General features: G+C 35.5%; 1 protein-coding gene across 6 annotated transcripts in view; it reads right to left on the bottom strand.

The window, feature by feature from the left end:
* Positions 1-18296, bottom strand: part of LOC138310319 (twitchin-like) — a 136389-nt gene that overhangs the window by 104486 nt on the left and 13607 nt on the right. For all 6 annotated transcript variants that reach the window (XM_069251486.1, XM_069251487.1, XM_069251485.1 and 3 more), the window contains exons 11-14: positions 17415-17510; positions 16870-17034; positions 16041-16193; positions 12396-12570 (exon numbers count right to left, since the gene is read on the bottom strand). In XM_069251486.1, coding sequence (XP_069107587.1) covers positions 12396-12570; positions 16041-16193; positions 16870-17034; positions 17415-17510 — 589 coding nt within the window. The remainder of the gene's footprint in view (positions 1-12395; positions 12571-16040; positions 16194-16869; positions 17035-17414; positions 17511-18296) is intronic.

The following is an 18296-nucleotide window of genomic DNA, read 5'->3' on the forward strand; positions in this document are numbered from 1 at the left end:
GGGTTTTGGGCTTATAACAAGAGGCCAAATGGGCCTTAACGGTCATCTCATTATATTATATTAATACAATAAATAATGAAATACACAGTAAGATATTTTAGCTTTTGACCACTGTGACTATGAATAAAGGTGAAGGTCGTTCATTTGAAAAACTTGGTAGTCCTCCATGCATGGTATCTATGGATTTTAGTTATTGACAAGAAGTCGTATAGATATTAGCCTTTTGAATGCCAGTGACCTTCAATGGAAGTCACCCAAGCATTGATGCTACAGGCCAAAAATCAGGTCTATAGGGGTCTTAATTATTGACAAGACGATGTTTAAAAGATTTTTGCCAATTTGAACCCTGTAATATTGAATGAAGGTCAAGGTCATTCAGTTGAACATACTTGGTAGCCCTTTATGCTATAGGCAGTGGCGTAGGAAGATGAAACGTCATGGGGTGGGCAAAGGTCCTCAATATTTTGTAACCCCCCCCCGTTCCGCCACACCTACAGGAGGAGATTAATTCAACTCCCAAACCATATAATATATGCTTTATGTACTTTTTTCATATATCACTAAATTTAATCCTTGTACACATTTATAGACAGTGGGGTCGCTAAAAGGAAATTAACGAATACGCAAATTGGCCAAATTAGCGTGTGAGCGTCGAAGGCGCAAGATTTTGGTGTTTTATTAGGGGTCTGAGGGTGACCCCCTGGATGAGTTTTATGTATTTTGATGATTTTGCGATCGCCCAAAAGCACGAGAAATTGGGTGTTTGGGGGGTCCGGGGGTCTCCCCCGGGAAAAAATTACAATTTAGAATGGCTTAGATGAGTTTTTCGATGCATTTTGATGAATCTGCAAACGCCCAAAGGCGCGAGAATTCGGTGTTAGAGGGGTCCGGGGGTCTTATATTGAATAGTTTTTACGATAAAGTTTAATGATTATAATGAAATACACAGTAAGATATTTTAGCTTTTGACCCCTCTGACTATGAATAAAGGCAAAGTCGTTGATTTGAAATAAACTCTTTTAAGAGACATTTTCTTAAATGCTAATCCCTTATGGATTTTAGTTATTGACAGGAAGCCGTATAGATATTAGCCGATTTTTTGATGCTAGTGAACCTTCAATGGAAGTCACCCCAGCATAGATGCTACAGGCCAAATATAAGTTCTATAGGTTCTTAATTATTGACAAGAAGATGTTTCAAAGATTTTAGCCCATTTGAACCCTGTTAATATTGAATGAAGGTCATTCATTCATTTGAACAGACTTGGTAGCCCTTTATGCTAAAGCCTAATATCAGGTCTCTAATCCTCTTAGTTATTCACAAGAAGACATTTAAAAGATTTTAGCCTCTTTGAGCTGTGACCTTAAATGACGGTCAAGGTCAGTCAATAAATGTCCACTAAACTCTTAATTGAATCAATGTTGTGCTGTAAACCAATTTTTTTCGTGTGTGATTTATTTTTGCGAATTATGCGATGCAAGTAAATAGAGATAATTTTTCGTAAACTGACATCTACATAATTTGTACTGGAATTTCTTGTCAATTTTTAAATTCCCGTGTGTGTCTTTAGGAACCTGTTTTGAAATAAAAATTGCCAAATTTAGTACAGAGGACTCCACATAATCGAATAACGGTTATTTGAATATTTCGCTTATTTGCATAAAATTCTGTGGTCCCGGTTTGTCCCTTCTTTATCTTTGTTTTTCAACTCCGTGTATTTGAATAGACTTTTACATGACCTCCGGTTATTTGAATAAAATATTTGGGAAATTCTAAAAATAAAATCGAATATTTTTCAATTTTGCAATATATTTTTAGTGAAATTCGCCGATATATGTTTCAAGATACTTTGCTTTTACTAGAAATCATCATGGTGACAGATTAATGTTATCGCATGGCTTGTTATTTTATGCATGAATCTGCAAAGGTATTCTACGCTGTTACGATTTACATCAGCAGCAGTAATTGTAAAAGGAAATTGGTTTAAAGTTATATTGGCAATGCAATAAAAACAAATCTCATTGTTAGAAGTTTCTGGCTTCCTCACCCTAATGTGTTGGCTGAACGTATACAAGCTTTGTTACAAGTTATCAGAATGAATGCTGGCAGTATAACAATTATATGAATGTGTATGATAAATGTTTGCCAAACTGTACCATCATAAGACCTAACGTACCATCGTATTGTATACTAATTGTCTAGGTTTTAGTAAACAGATCTGCTGCAGACTAGCTTCTATCAGTCTTTGTGTATACCGTATTCGCTGTAATTCGTGACCAGGGCGCTTAACACATTGTAACAAAGGAAGTGCTTATTAGTGAACCAAAATGTAAGTTGTGGACGAAAAATGTCAGCCATATTTTAACTCTTTCTGTACTTGTGACACATTGTCTGTTACTGTAAACATGCACATGCCTTTTAACCTTAGAGACACATTATTATGTTGTGATTCACATGTAAAGGATTCAAAAGTAAAATGTAAAATCAGGGGATACAATGCTGATGTACGAGGCATCACATGATGTAAAACATCGTTAAATCTATGGGACGGGGGGCGTTCATACAACTTCAACTCCTTCTCCAGAAAAAGAAGATTGGCACTTTTAGGGGGAGGGGTGTATTACGGTGAATATGGTACTGTATACTGTACATATTTTAGCGGTAATAATATTGTACAAAATTCATGCTAAAAGCTTTATGTTTATAGTATAATTGCACTGACGTTCAGATAAAGCAATCATTGTAATTTCTTCAAAATCAATTTTGCACTTAAATTATCAATGTGGCTTAGTAATTGTGGTAATTGAATTTTCTCTTTTTAAGCCCTTATGGTGACAGCGCACAATTATTATTGCACTTATCTGTTCTGTTTTACACTAATATTTGATTCAATGCATTAAAATAAGTATGCTTACAGAATGTAAATTTTACAGTTTAATATATTTCTTCCCCTTTAATATATGGGATGGTGCATGAGCTACTGCTGTTGAAACATCCCCCACCCCCTCTCTGTCTCCAGACAGGTGATCAGATTAGGACTGTGTTAGGACATACACTAAAATCTGGACTATCTCCAGACAGGTGAACAGATTAGGACTGTGTTAGGACATACACTAAAATCTGGACTATCTCCCGATAGGTGAACAGATTAGGACTGTGTTTGGACATACACTAAAATCTGGACTCTGTCTCCCGATAGGTGATCAGATTAGGACTGTGTTTAGGACATACACTAAAATCTGGACTATCTCCAGACAGGTGAACAGATTAGGACTGTGTTAGGACATACACTAAAATCTGGACTATCTCCGGACAGGTGAACAGATTAGGACTGTGTTAGGACATAACACTAAAAACTGGACTCTGGTCTCCCGAAAGGTGATCAGATCAGGACTGTGTTAGGACATACACTAAAATCTGGACTATCTCCCGATAGGTGAACAGATTAGGACTGTGTTTGGACATACACTAAAATCTGGACTCTGTCTCCCGAAAGGTGATCAGATCAGGACTGTGATAGGACATACACTAAAATCTGGACTATCTCCCGCTAGGTGAACAGATTAGGACTGTGTTTGGACATACACTAAAATCTGGACTCTGGTCTCCCGATAGGTGATCAGATTAGGACTGTGTTAGGACATACACTAAAATCTGGACTATCTCCAGACAGGTGAACAGATTAGGACTGTGTTAGGACATACACTAAAATCTGGACTATCTCCCGATAGGTGAACAGATTAGGACTGTGTTAGGACATACACTAAAATCTGGACTCTGTCTCCCGAAAGGTGATCAGATCAGGACTGTGTTAGGACATACACTAAAATCTGGACTATCTCCAGACAGGTGAACAGATTAGGACTGTGTTTGGACATACACTAAAATCTGGACTCTGTCTCCCGATAGGTGATCAGATTAGGACTGTGTTAGGACATACACTAAAATCTGGACTATCTCCACACAGGTGAACAGATTAGGACTGTGTTAGGACATACACTAAAATCTGGACTATCTCCACACAGGTGAACAGATTAGGACTGTGTTAGGACATACACTAAAATCTGGACTATCTCCACACAGGTGAACAGATTAGGACTGTGTTAGGACATACACTAAAATCTGGACTATCTCCACACAGGTGAACAGATTAGGACCCTGGCTATAATTAGGGTGTTACAAGCACACAAACTTTGATTTGGGTTTTAATTAGTTTAACATTCTGTTAACTGCTAGGGTCATGAACGGATAAACCAAACCTAAGTTTTCAGAATTGGAGACTTCAATTGAAGCAAAATAGTCTGTATATTAGAGTATGCCCTACAATGTCAGAAACTCCCCAGGTATACAGAATCTTTCCCAGCCACAGTACCTGTAGTCTGTATAGTCTGTATATTAGAGTATGCCCTACAATGTCAGAAACTCCCCAGGTATACAGAATCTTCCCCAGCCACAGTGCCTATAGTCTGTATATTAGAGTATGCCCTACAATATCAGAAACTCCCCAGGTATACAGAATCTTCCCCAGCCACAGTACCTATAGTCTGTATATTAGAGTATGCCCTACAATATCAGAAACTCCCCAGGTATACAGAATCTTTCCCAGCCACAGTACCTGTAGTCTGTATATTAGAGCATGCCCTACAATATCAGCAACTCCCCAGGTATACAGAATCTTCCCCAGCCACAGTACCTATAGTCTGTATATTAGAGCATGCCCTACAATATCAGCAACTCCCCAGATATACAGAATCTTCCCCAGCCACAGTACCTGTAGTCTGTATATTAGAGTATGCCCTACAATATCAGAAACTCCCCAGGTATACAGAATCTTCCCCAGCCACAGTACCTGTAGTCTGTATATTAGAGTATGCCCTACAATATCAGAAACTCCCCAGGTATACAGAATCTTCCCCAGCCACAGTACCTATAGTCTGTATATTAGAGTATGCCCTACAATATCAGAAACTCCCCAGGTATACAGAATCTTTCCCCAGCCACAGTACCTGTAGTCTGTATATTAGAGTATGCCCTTCAATATCAGAAACTCCCCAGGTATACAGAATCTTCCCCAGCCACAGTACCTGTAGTCTTTCTACATCCTCTGATAAGTGCCAGCAACAGATGGCTTCTATACAGATATGATTCTGGAGCTAGTGGCCACGTTAAAAACAAACAAATATATTGGGTATATACATTTATATATGTTTTTTGTATACATATGTGTACAGTGTATCAGCTGAACTAATCCCTGTGGATATGCCAATATAACCAGTGCCTGGGCTGGCTTCAATCCAGGAGAATGTTGTTGGTTTAAATCTAACTTTACATGATTATCAGAAGCAAGGTCAAACCCAAAACAATGCAGGGTATGTGATCTGACCAATTTCAGATGAGATTTATCAACATTAGTCTCAAAAAAAAAATACACATTTTACTGGCAATTTTGATTTTGCATGAATGAAAAATCTAATTCGAGTAAATGGTTGAGAGCTCCAAAATCACTCAATTTTACAATTTAGGTAATCTGTATAAGTCAGTAGCTAAATAATACCACTCTAACCTATACTTTGATTTTTACCATTTTTAACAATTCTAAATACCCCTACCCCCACCTCCACCACTATGTGGGAATATGGCAACCAAATATTCCTCTATTATAAAGTTTTTAAATTTTTTTGATATATTTGGAATACCAATTGAGAAACTAGCAGACAATTTAGTTGCTATCCATGTATTAATCTGATGGCAAATTTGGCTTCTCTCCATATCTTCACCAACATTTATAAACATGATTTTATCAGACTTAGGGGGGGGGGGGGTTGGTTAGGGTCATGTGTATATATGGAAGGGGTGGGGTGGGGGCACAGACAGTACACCTATACCAAGCTGTGTGTATATATGGGAGGGGGAGGGAGAGAAGGGGAGGCCATTAAAATCAGGCACATCAAATCATGATTTGCATAACATATTATTGCAAATCTCCAGCAATTCAAGGACCCTATGGGGCCCACTGGGTTATTAATGATTCTAAGTACCATATGGGGCCCACTGGATCATTGTGGATTCTAAGGACCCTATGGGACCCACTGGGCTATTTTGGTTTCTAACGACCCTATGTGACCCACTGGGCTATTGTGGATTCTAAGGACCCTATGGGGCCCACTGGGCTATTGTGGGTTCTAAGGACCCTATAGGGCCCACTGGCATGGGCTATTGTAGAATTCCAGACCTGATCTTCTGACCATGGTACAACATATTCATACAAGTCCTAAAATAACTGTTTATCAATTTTCATTGCATAACGACAATTTAAATTTTGACTCCTTAAAGATGCTCCAATCATCGCCAAAGCATAAATTACATTTTTCATTTGATCAATACTTGGTGTTTAATCATGCATGTATATAGATGTCTTTCGCAAAAATTATAATATAAGATTTATTATGCTTTTGGTGCATAGGCAATCAGTACTTCAATCCATATAGGATATAGTGCCACAGAATTTTTTTCGGGATGCATTAAATTATTTTTTATTTTTTTAACTTAAAATTAAATTAAAAACTCAAACTTTTCAATTGTGGTAATGGTTTAAAGTAAGTAACTTTTGTAACTGAAGAAAAATGCCATTTGTCTGCTCCTGTGTTTGATAGAGAAAATATACCATTTGTCAGTGGTGGAGCATCTTTAATGGAATATGGTGGCCATCTATGATTGAGAAAATTCCAATATTCATACATATTGCACATGCAAATATTATTAGCTATACATCACAATATCAGCTGTAATCACAGCTAATTATAGCGACAGACCAAAAAGGGTTCATCCAGACAATACACATTGCTATGGTGGCTATATAGTTTATCTATTTAACTCACAATACACATTGCTATTGTGGCTATATAGTTTATCTATTTAACTCACAATACACATTGCTATTGTGTCTATATAGTTTATCTATTTAACTCACAATACACATTGCTATTGTGGCTATATAGTTTATCTATTTAACTCACAATACACATTGCTATTGTCATATAGTTTATCTATTTAACACACAATACACATTGCTATTGTGGCTATATAGTTTATCTATTTAACTCACAATACACATTGCTATGGTGGCTATATAGTTTATCTATTTAACTCACAATACACATTGCTATGGTGGCTATATAGTTTATCTATTTAACTCACAATACACATTGCTATGGTGGCTATATAGTTTATCTATTTAACTCACAATACACATTGCTATTGTGGCTATATAGTTTATCTATTTAACTCACAATACACATTGCTATTGTGGCTATATAGTTTATCTATTTAACTCACAATACACATTGCTATTGTGGCTATATAGTTTATCTATTTAACTCACAATACACATTGCTATGGTGGCTATATAGTTTATCTATTTAACTCACAATACACATTGCTATGGTGGCTATATAGTTTATCTATTTAACTCACAATACACATTGCTATGGTAGCTATATAGTTTATCTATTTAACTCACAATACACATTGCTATTGTGGCTATATAGTTTATCTATTTAACTCACAATACACATTGCTATGGTGGCTATATAGTTTATCTATTTAACTCACAATACACATTGCTATTGTGTCTATATAGTTTATCTATTTAACTCACAATACACATTGCTATTGTGGCTATATAGTTTATCTATTTAACTCACAATACACATTGCTATGGGTGGCTATATAGTTTATTTCTATTTAACTCACAATACACATTGCTATTGTGGCTATATAGTTTATCTATTTAACTCACAATACACATTGCTATGTGTGGCTATATAGTTTATCTATTTAACTCACAATACACTATTAGCTATGTATGGTAGCTATATAGTTTATCTATTTTCACAATACACATCTATGGTGGCTATATAATCTCACAATACACATTGCTATGGTGGCTATATAGTTTATCTATTTAACTCACAATACACATTGCTATGGTGGCTATATAGTTTATCTATTTAACTCACAATACACATTGCTATGGTGGCTATATAGTTTATCTATTTAACTCACAATACACATTGCTATTGTGGCTATATAGTTTATCTATTTAACTCACAATACACATTGCTATTGTGGCTATATAGTTTATCTATTTAACTCACAATACACATTGCTATGGTGGCTATATAGTTTATCTATTTAACTCACAATACACTTTGCTATGGTGGCTATATAGTTTATCTATTTAACTCACAATACACATTGCTATTGTGGCTATATAGTTTATCTATTTAACTCACAATACACATTGCTATGGTGGCTATATAGTTTATCTATTTAACTCACAATACACATTGCTATGGTGGCTATATAGTTTATCTATTTAACTCACAATACACGTTGCTATTGTGGCTATATAGTTTATCTATTTAACTACAATACACATTGCTATGGTGGCTATATAGTTTATCTATTTAACTCACAATACACATTGCTATGGTGGCTATATAGTTTATCTATTTAACTCACAATACACGTTGCTATTGTGGCTATATAGTTAATCTATTTAACTCACAATACACATTGCTATGGTGGCTATATAGTTTATATTACTCCAATATTCTATTTAACCTCACAATACACATTGCTATGGTGGCTATATAGTTTATCTATTTAACTCACAATACACTTGCTATTGTGGCTATATAGTTATCTATTCTATCATACACATGTATGTCTATATAGTTATCTATTAATCACAATACACATTGCTATTGTGGCTATATAGTTTATCTATTTAACACACAATACACATATGGTGTCTATATAGTTTATCTATTTAACTCACAATACACATTGCTATGGTGGCTATATAGTTTATCTATTTAATTCACAATACACATTGCTATGGTGTCTATATAGTTTATCTATTTAACTCACAATACACATTGCTATGGTGGCTATATAGTTTATCTATTTAACTCACAATACACATTGCTATTGTGTCTATATAGTTTATCTATTTAACTCACAATACACATTGCTATTGTGTCTATATAGTTTATCTATTTAACTCACAATACACATTGCTATGGTGGCTATATAGTTTATCTATTTAACTCACAATACACATTGCTATTGTGGCTATATAGTTTATCTATTTAACTCACAATACACATTGCTATGGTGTCTATATAGTTTATCTATTTAACTCACAATACACATTGCTATTGTGGCTATATAGTTTATCTATTTAACTCACAATACACATTGCTATTGTGTCTATATAGTTTATCTATTTAACTCACAATACACATTGCTATTGTGTCTATATAGTTTATTTATTTAATTCACAATACACATTGCTATTGTGTCTATATCGTTTATTTATTTAACTCACAATACACATTGCTATTGTGTCTATATAGTTTATTTATTTAACTCACAATACACATTGCTATTGTGTCTATATAGTTTATCTATTTAACTCACAATACACATTGCTATTGTGTCTATATAGTTTATTTATTTAACTCACAATACACATTGCTATTGTGTCTATATAGTTTATCTATTTAACTCACAATACACATTGCTATTGTGTCTATATAGTTTATTTATTTAACTCACAATACACATTGCTATTGTGTCTATATAGTTTATCTATTTAACTCACAATACACATTGCTATTGTGTCTATATAGTTTATCTATTTAACTCACAATACACATTGCTATGGTGTCTATATCGTTTATCTATTTAACTCACGGTTGTTGATGTGATACCATTAGTGACTACTTTGACTTCTACTGACATATTGCTCTATCTGTGTTTATTGTTTGTTTTTATGAACATTTGTTTTTGTGCCTACCCTTAATATGTTATCTTAATCATTTTTGTGATTTGATAAAGTAGGGGGGGGAGGAGGGGCGGCAGATCACCTGAAAAGTCGACAGTATTTTGTTCACACTGTTGGAATTACTGTTTTGCCCCATATTACACTATTACTATTATACAATTGCTAACTTGGATATTACTGGCCAAACATTGGCAGTCTATTGTCTAGTACAAGACCAAAATGCACTTGCATGGTGTGGACAAAACCACCTGTTTATCCAAAAGCTAATTAACCATATTTCTTTCTGTATAGATATGTGTACCTGTTAATTAGCGTGACTGAGTATCTGTGTACCTATTAATTAACATCATCGGATACCTGTAATACAAGTTATATATATAAGTGGCTGGATACCTTGGTAATGTTTGGGAGAGGTTAAGATTCCAGAAGTCGTCCACAAGTCAGTAGAACTAGTATGTTATTGAGGTGTGAGATGGTATCTAGTCTATCCTCTCTGTAGGTGTTGATAGAATGCCAGGAATCCTACACTGAGCAGTACACTCTGGCATCAGGATTCATTTCTACATCATCATCAATGGAAGATATACCTTAAACACTTAATAGGTAGCAGTACATCTAACAGGAGAGGAGAAAATGTCCCAACCGGGGCTCAAACCCAGAACCACTAGCTAGATGCTGTGCCGATTGAGCTATCAACTCAGAACCAAACATTCTAACTAATGAATTGATCCATACACAAAGTCCCCCTATTTTCATTATAGTTTTGATAACAAATGTCAGTTAAATCAAACAATATATTAAATTTTTACCAATCAGAAGCCCCAGTTGTCTTTCCATCTTAGACATAATTATGTGATGCGTCCATTGACCAAGTTTAAATCAAATTGACGAAATGGCTTATAATTTATAATTCTAGGAACATGGTTACATGACAACCAAAATTAACCAAATGACATGGTTACCATGACAACCAAAATTAACCAAATGACATGGTTACCATGACAACCAAAATTAACCAAATGACATGGTTACCATGACAACCAAAATTAACCAAATGACATGGTTACCATGATAACCAAAATTAACCAAATGACATGGTTACCATGATAACCAAAATTAACCAAATGACATGGTTACCATGATAACCAAAGTTGACCAAATGACATGGTTACCATGATAACCAAAGTTGACCAAATGACATGGCTCCCATTACAACCAAAATTGACAAAATTATATGGTTACTATGACAACAGAAGTTGACCAAATGACATGGTTACAATGAAAACCAAAATTGACCAGATGACATGGTTACCATGACAATTAAAATTGACTAAATCATATGGTAACCATGACAACCGAAGTTGACCAAATGAAATGAGTTACCTTAACAACCAAAGCTTACCTTGACAACCAAAAGTGACCAAATGACATAGTTACCATGACAACAAAAGTTAACCAAATGACATTTGATATTACAAAACCCATTACATTTGTATTTGTTGTATTTCAAACTCCTATAGCAAATTAAATTTCAGCTAAATCAGACAATATCTAAATTTTGACCAATCAGAAGCATTTGTAATGTTTCCATGGTAACTGCTCTCGAAACAATTGGTTTGTCAAATAATCAACATCCATATAGCATCTAAACAAAATTGAACAAAATACAGATGTCAAGTTATCGGTCATGTCATCAAGCGTAAGCAAACGTGCGTGGTTATACCATGTGTTGTACACAACATTTTTGGGAAAAAAAACCATGATCTGGACTTGTTTGTATCTTCCTGTATAGATATAATCATTAGATTTTGTTTATTGGTTGAACTGGATGTTATATACTATTAGTCATATGACATAAAGCTTGAGAAAACATGCTTTTATGCCATACATGCATGACTATTAGCAGATAATACATATTGAAGTCATATTTTTGGTTTTATTGTTCCAGCGTATACGTAGGTTCATCAAATTCTGTTTTAACTGGAATGGTCAGTACAAGATTTTTGGAGAACAGACAGATTGCAGTGTAATAACAAATGGCTGCCTATCAACCGTCCTATTGTCCAATCAGTAACAACGTGTGCAAAAAGAGCCAAGGATGATTCTGTTACCAATGGCATTTGAGAATCATTCCTTTGGTTCTTTTTGAGAAAAAGTGAAAACAAATTTCAAGTGCCCAAACCATGATGGCTGCCTAGATCTGCTGGTCTAGACTTGTTAAATTGGTCTCAAAACAAAATATCATCAGGAATAATCCTTCAGCTAGGGCTGAAACATTCAGCACTATCACATAAATAATTAAGCTTCAACTATCAAAATCCAAGATGGCTCTCAATTTGTCATTTTTTAATATTAGAACAACTGAGGACAGATGAAGAAAACAGACAACTTGAATAGCCTGATAGACATGTGATGATCAATGGTGGACTAAAAATCGGAAAAACTTTTAGTTTTATAGTACACAGTAGTTGTTTATACTGTTACAAACGATACATTCATGAAACAACAATAGATGAAGTCAACAACAATTAAAGGTCCTTACCCAGTTGTGTCTGTGCTTCCTTTATGGCTCTCACCCAAGCCTGCTTGGAATAAGGGGACTTGGTATCGAGTGTAAACAATGGTTCCGAGTTGTCTTTGACCGTGTCCTCTAAATCCCAGAACTCCAAACGTCTGGAGTCGGCGAAGCCATCATGGTCGATGTCGGTGTTTCTTAACTGCAAAAGTGTTTATGAAGATCTCTTTAACAACAGGTCTGGTTTGAACCACTCTCCTATGGGGTGAGACTCATAAAGGGAACCGAAAAATGAAAGAAATGGGTAAAGAAACCCCGAAAAGATGAAAAAATGTACGTCTTTTCTCTTCTGCACTTACTTTGTTTCTGCCTCTAGCTCTGTCTACATAAACTTAATATTCCTGCTGGACTGTGCCAGGAATTTATGTATACGTTTCTGCCCTCTGTAAGTTGAAGCCAAGTGCTGGGGCCCCTCAGATAACAGGAGGCTGTGTTTATGAGTCAGTAACAGGGGAGAAAGATGCCGAGAGTTAAAAATAGAACTTTTGAAAATGTACAGGAAGCTACAGAGGCAGAGATATAGACAGTTCTTATCTAACCAACATTCCATGTACCTACAGCTACAGGGGCCCAGCAGGGGAATTACTCAGAGGATTCATATAATTAGGCTTGAAGGGGGCAGTCCAAGATGTGTTTAGGAGTTCTATAAATAACTTATACAGATGGACAATCTTAAATTTGTCTATAAAGGACACAGGGACCTGAACAGTATATATATACAGGAAATGTAAAATCTGCAGGACACAGGGCCCTGTCCATATCAGATAGATTAAGTGTCTGGAGGCCCTTCTGAACAGTATATAAAGTATAAAATCTGTCTAAAAAGGACATATGGTCCTGTCTGTATATAATGTAAAGTATGTCTTTAACAGACACAGGGCCCTGAACAGTATATAATGTAAAGCCTGTCTATAAAGGACACAGGGCCCTGAACAGTATATCATGTAAAACCTGTCTATAAAGGACATAGGGCCCTGAACAGTATATCATGTAAAACCTGTCTATAAAGGACACAGGGCCCTGAACAGTATATAATGTAAAACCTGTCTATAAAGGACACAGGACCATGAACAGTATATAATGTAAAACATGTCTATAAAGGACACAGGACCATGAACAGTATATAATGTAAAACCTGTCTATAAAGGACACAGGACCATGAACAGTATATAATGTAAAACCTGTCTATAAAGGACACAGGACCATGAACAGTATATAATGTAAAACCTGTCTATAAAGAACACAGGGCCATGAACAGTATATAATGTAAAACCTGTCTATAAAGAACACAGGGCCATGAACGTATATAATGTAAAACCTGTCTATAAAGGACACAGGACCATGAACAGTATATAATGTAAAACCTGTCTATAAAGAACACAGGGCCATGAACAGTATATAATGTAAAACCTGTCTATAAAGGACACAGGGCCATGAACAGTATATAATGTAAAACCTGTCTATAAAGAACACAGGGCCATGAACAGTATATATAATGTAAAACCTGTCTATAAAGGACACAGGACCATGAACAGTATATAATGTAAAACCTGTCTATAAAGGACACAGGACCATGAACAGTATATAATGTAAAACCTGTCTATAAAGGACACAGGACCATGAACAGTATATAATGTAAAACCTGTCTATAAAGGACACAGGACCATGAACAGTATATAATGTAAAACCTGTCTATAAAGAACACAGGGCCATGAACAGTATATAATGTAAAATCTGTCTATAAAGGTCAGATGAACTGTATAGATGACATAAAATAACATCCCCTTTAAGACTCTATATTTAAAGAAGGGGTGAACATTTAGTAAATAAAATATTTACCTGGATCAATGTTGTATAGGCACGCAGGGATCCAGATTAGAAAAGGGTCGGTTTAGACAAGTTATAGTGTAACACTGGCTGTATATGCCTATAGAATTACAGCGTAGGTTGGTATAAGTTGTTATTTCACACTTTATTTACATTACATAAATCACAACAACATTAGACTCTACCAGAAGGAATTTATTAGTCATCAAATTCAGCAAATATCATCGAGTTTGGCACTGCTACACATAGGTAAGGAATTATACCAAATAATCTCTCACATCAGCTAGAGAACCAGTCTGGTCTTCTCTCACCACACCTGCTTTATAGCTTAATTACCGTCAGTATAGTCATCTTGATCAAGATTTTGTTTTTGAATTTCAACAATTTTGATCACAACATAATAAGTAGAAACCACAATATTTACAGAATCAGATATAAGTAGATATGTAAATATAAATCACAGATAATTTATTTTGGAAATTCCTTATTCATATCAATTTACATTTTATGTTAAAGGAAGTTATTTTGATGTAAGGTGACTATACTTTTGTTGTTTTCAAAATACATGCAACAACAATTCCGACTGACGCAAAAGACAGTTCCAGAATTAGCTGAAGATGTTACAAGTGTATTACAGCCTTGTACCTATAATGTTGTGTATGATTTTATGTACAGAAGTTCAGCATTATAACCAAACCTGTAATGCAATACATACAATATTGTACCGTTTTAATGAGTTGTACAACAGTACACTGTGTTTATCATTGAAATGACAGGTAAAAGAACCTGTTACTGGTATGTTGTTTTATGATATGTTAGTGGTACTACATTTGCCATGATAAGCGTCCAGGGCGCTTAAATAATTGTAAACAGAGGCCAATAGACCTTAACTGCCATCTGGCACAAAATAACATAGATTAAAGTCACAATAGTGGCTAACAATAAAGGCCATGCATGTATAAGGAACTTCTAAGTTGAAGCTGCATGTTTATGAAATATTTGATGACTTTGACCCTAAAAGAAGGTAAATATCATTCATTTCAACAAATTTGGTAGTCCTTCATTCTAGTATATGCTGCAAGCCCAATATCAGGTCTCTATATTTATAGGAAATTGTTTTCAAAAATAGCCTATTTTGACCCCTGTGACTTTGAATGAAGGTCAATGTCATTTATTTGAATAATTTGTTTCTATAGATGTTCCATGACATATATGGTTGTAGCCTGTTCAAAGATTAAGGAGGAGTCAGATTTAAAGCCTCATTCGTACTGTCCCCATTGGTCGTACCTAGGTCCTTTATATAAAATATGTTTTTCCTCCCCTAAAGATGTTTAATGATAAATATATGGTTGTAATTCACTCAAGGGTTAAGGAGGAGTAGGATTTTAAAGCAAAATTCCAGCAAAGTTCCCCTTTAGGAGCCACACCCGTTTGTACCCATGCGTCTAACCTGGCTCATTTAAATAAAATATGATTGCCATTCCCTAATGATGTTTCACATTAAAAATGGTTGTAATCCACTCAAGGGTTACAGAGGAAAAGGACTTAAAATCTAAATTTCAGTAAAATTACCCTTTCTGAACCCGCCCCTCTGTCCTCAGGGGTCGGACCTAACTCGTTTAAATGAAAAAATGTTTGTTCTCCCCAAATGATTTTTCACATCAAATGTAATTGAAATCCAATCAAGGGATAAGGAGGAGCCTTTTTCATGTAGTTATTTGCCATTTGGTGATAGATTCATTTTAGGCAATATATCTGATTGTATGTACTGGGAAAAATAATTACCTTTATGATTCTTTCAAATTGTAGTTTCTTTGGTTCACCATCTTCGTCCTGCTCCAGAGCGCTCGCCAACAAGATGGAATCTCCAAACAGAAAAACTTCACGCTCTCTTGGCTCGGAATTGTTAGGGTCGCCTTCCCACATCTTTGCTGATTCCTATAATATATGTAATTATCATAATTAATTTTCCCCTTATCTTTACTTGAATTTGCAATTAACTTTCACGTTTTTCGTAATTAAGGTTAGTTCGGGAAAATTTATTTCCATGAATTACCACACTTTATTTGAAACTGAAATAAAAAAGAAAGTAGGTTTATATTACATTTCCACATATAGGAGGTCCTGGTGTTGCTGATATGATTACAAGGTTAAACCAAAAAACTAGTTAAATATCATTACATCAGACAAAACAGCCATTTGGACAGTGATCAGTCGATATTGCAATATATGTACATTAGTGATATCGTAATACAGGGGTTTCGAGAGGCCAAATAGATATGGGCAAAGTATGAGTTACCATTGAAAAGTCCCGACTTCTTGTGTTTGTTACCCCACAAAAATCACATAAAATTCTGACATCACAATAACTGGATGATGGGACAAATTAACAGTAAATCCTACTTTACCCATGAATAATTGGTAACTTGGAATTGACATTATAATGCCATGTCTGGATATGAGATATTGCCTGATAGACTTCACATGGTTTGGATAGTGACAGACAAACGTAAGTATTGTCATCTCAGCTTCAAAATCCAGTTTTCTATGAAAATTTACATTAGATATGAGTTCTGGACACAAATAAAAATTTTATAAACAAGGTCAAACTTACATGTCTAATGACTGGGCCCAACTCATGGATGTTTCCTTGGTAACCCTGGACACTGTCCAGTAACATGATGTTGTCCACTTCCTGACAAAGGTCGTCCAGCATCTGGACCACAGACATCAGCTGGGAACAATCACCTCCGGCCTGAGACGTATACTTCATCAGGTTCTGAAAAATAGTAAGACAAAATTAAATTGTAAACAGTCACCTTCGGCCTGAAGCATGTAAAAAGTATTTCATGAAATTCTGAAAAATAAGCAAGGTAAATTAAGTCTGACAAAGGGGCAAAACTGTGATAAAGGGGCAATTTTTGACAAAGGGGCAGAACTTTGCCATTGGGCAGAACTTTGATAAAGGGGCTGAACTCTGACAAAGGGACAAAACTCTGACAAAGTTTCAAAATGCTGACAAAGGGGCAAAACTCTGCTATTGGGCAGAACTAGGGCAGAACTTTGACAAAAGGGCAGAACTTTGACAAAGGGGCTGGGGTGGGGGGGGCGGGGGGGGGGGGGGGGGGGGGGGGGCTCTTAAAAAAAACAAAGTCCTACCTTGAGTAGATTGATGTACTCGTGTATCCTCTCCACTGGTCTGTTGAGGAGGTCCTGGAAGGCGTTGTCAGGGTCACCAATATGTTTACTATACGACTGAAACATACAGAAAGAAACATGTCATTTGTTGTATAACATACAAACAGATCAGTATATATATCGCCACATATTAAGTATGTCATTGTTTCTTGGGAAGATATGACAGGTCTGCACTGTTTTTTATGTGAAACCAATCAAAATAATTCATAACATTCACATAAAGATCAACTTAACAAGTTTGGCAATTAACATTTAAAGACAGATCTACCATCTTCTAAATATATATGATATACAGTTGTTTCATGCCTTATCAGTCAAAACTTCTGCCATGGTGTTTGGACCAACCCTATGAGCTGTTTACCAGGCCTGAGGGAAACAGTTCCTAGGGTTGATCCAAACACCATGGCATTTGACTGTCGTATGATAAGGCACGAAACAACTGTTTTGTTACCTGTATAGTCCAGAAATAGATTAATAAGCGTTCAATAAAGCAAAAAATGAACATAAAAGTTCGGTAGATTTGTGTCATATAACACCTTGTGAAGTTATACATCCCAGGAATGATGTTTTTATTATCTATAACGCTTCCACTTCCCGTATCTTTCCATAACAACCAAAATGTCATATGCCTGAGATTTCATTAAATCACAATAAAACAATTTCAAAATGTCAGCTTCTGTTGAGGCGATTGTCGAAAAAATGTTTGGTTCCAAGGGTTTTTCTGGGGTCTCTCAAGGGCCGATATTCGGCCCCATTCCCATAAGATTTAGGCTATAATTTTCCAAATTTCATGGGGCTTTTTTCCAATCTGAAAATAGTCCAACAACTTTTGGTACTTTGCAA

This window comes from Argopecten irradians, chromosome 16 (assembly GCF_041381155.1).
Source record: "Argopecten irradians isolate NY chromosome 16, Ai_NY, whole genome shotgun sequence".
Taxonomy (NCBI): domain Eukaryota; kingdom Metazoa; phylum Mollusca; class Bivalvia; order Pectinida; family Pectinidae; genus Argopecten; species Argopecten irradians.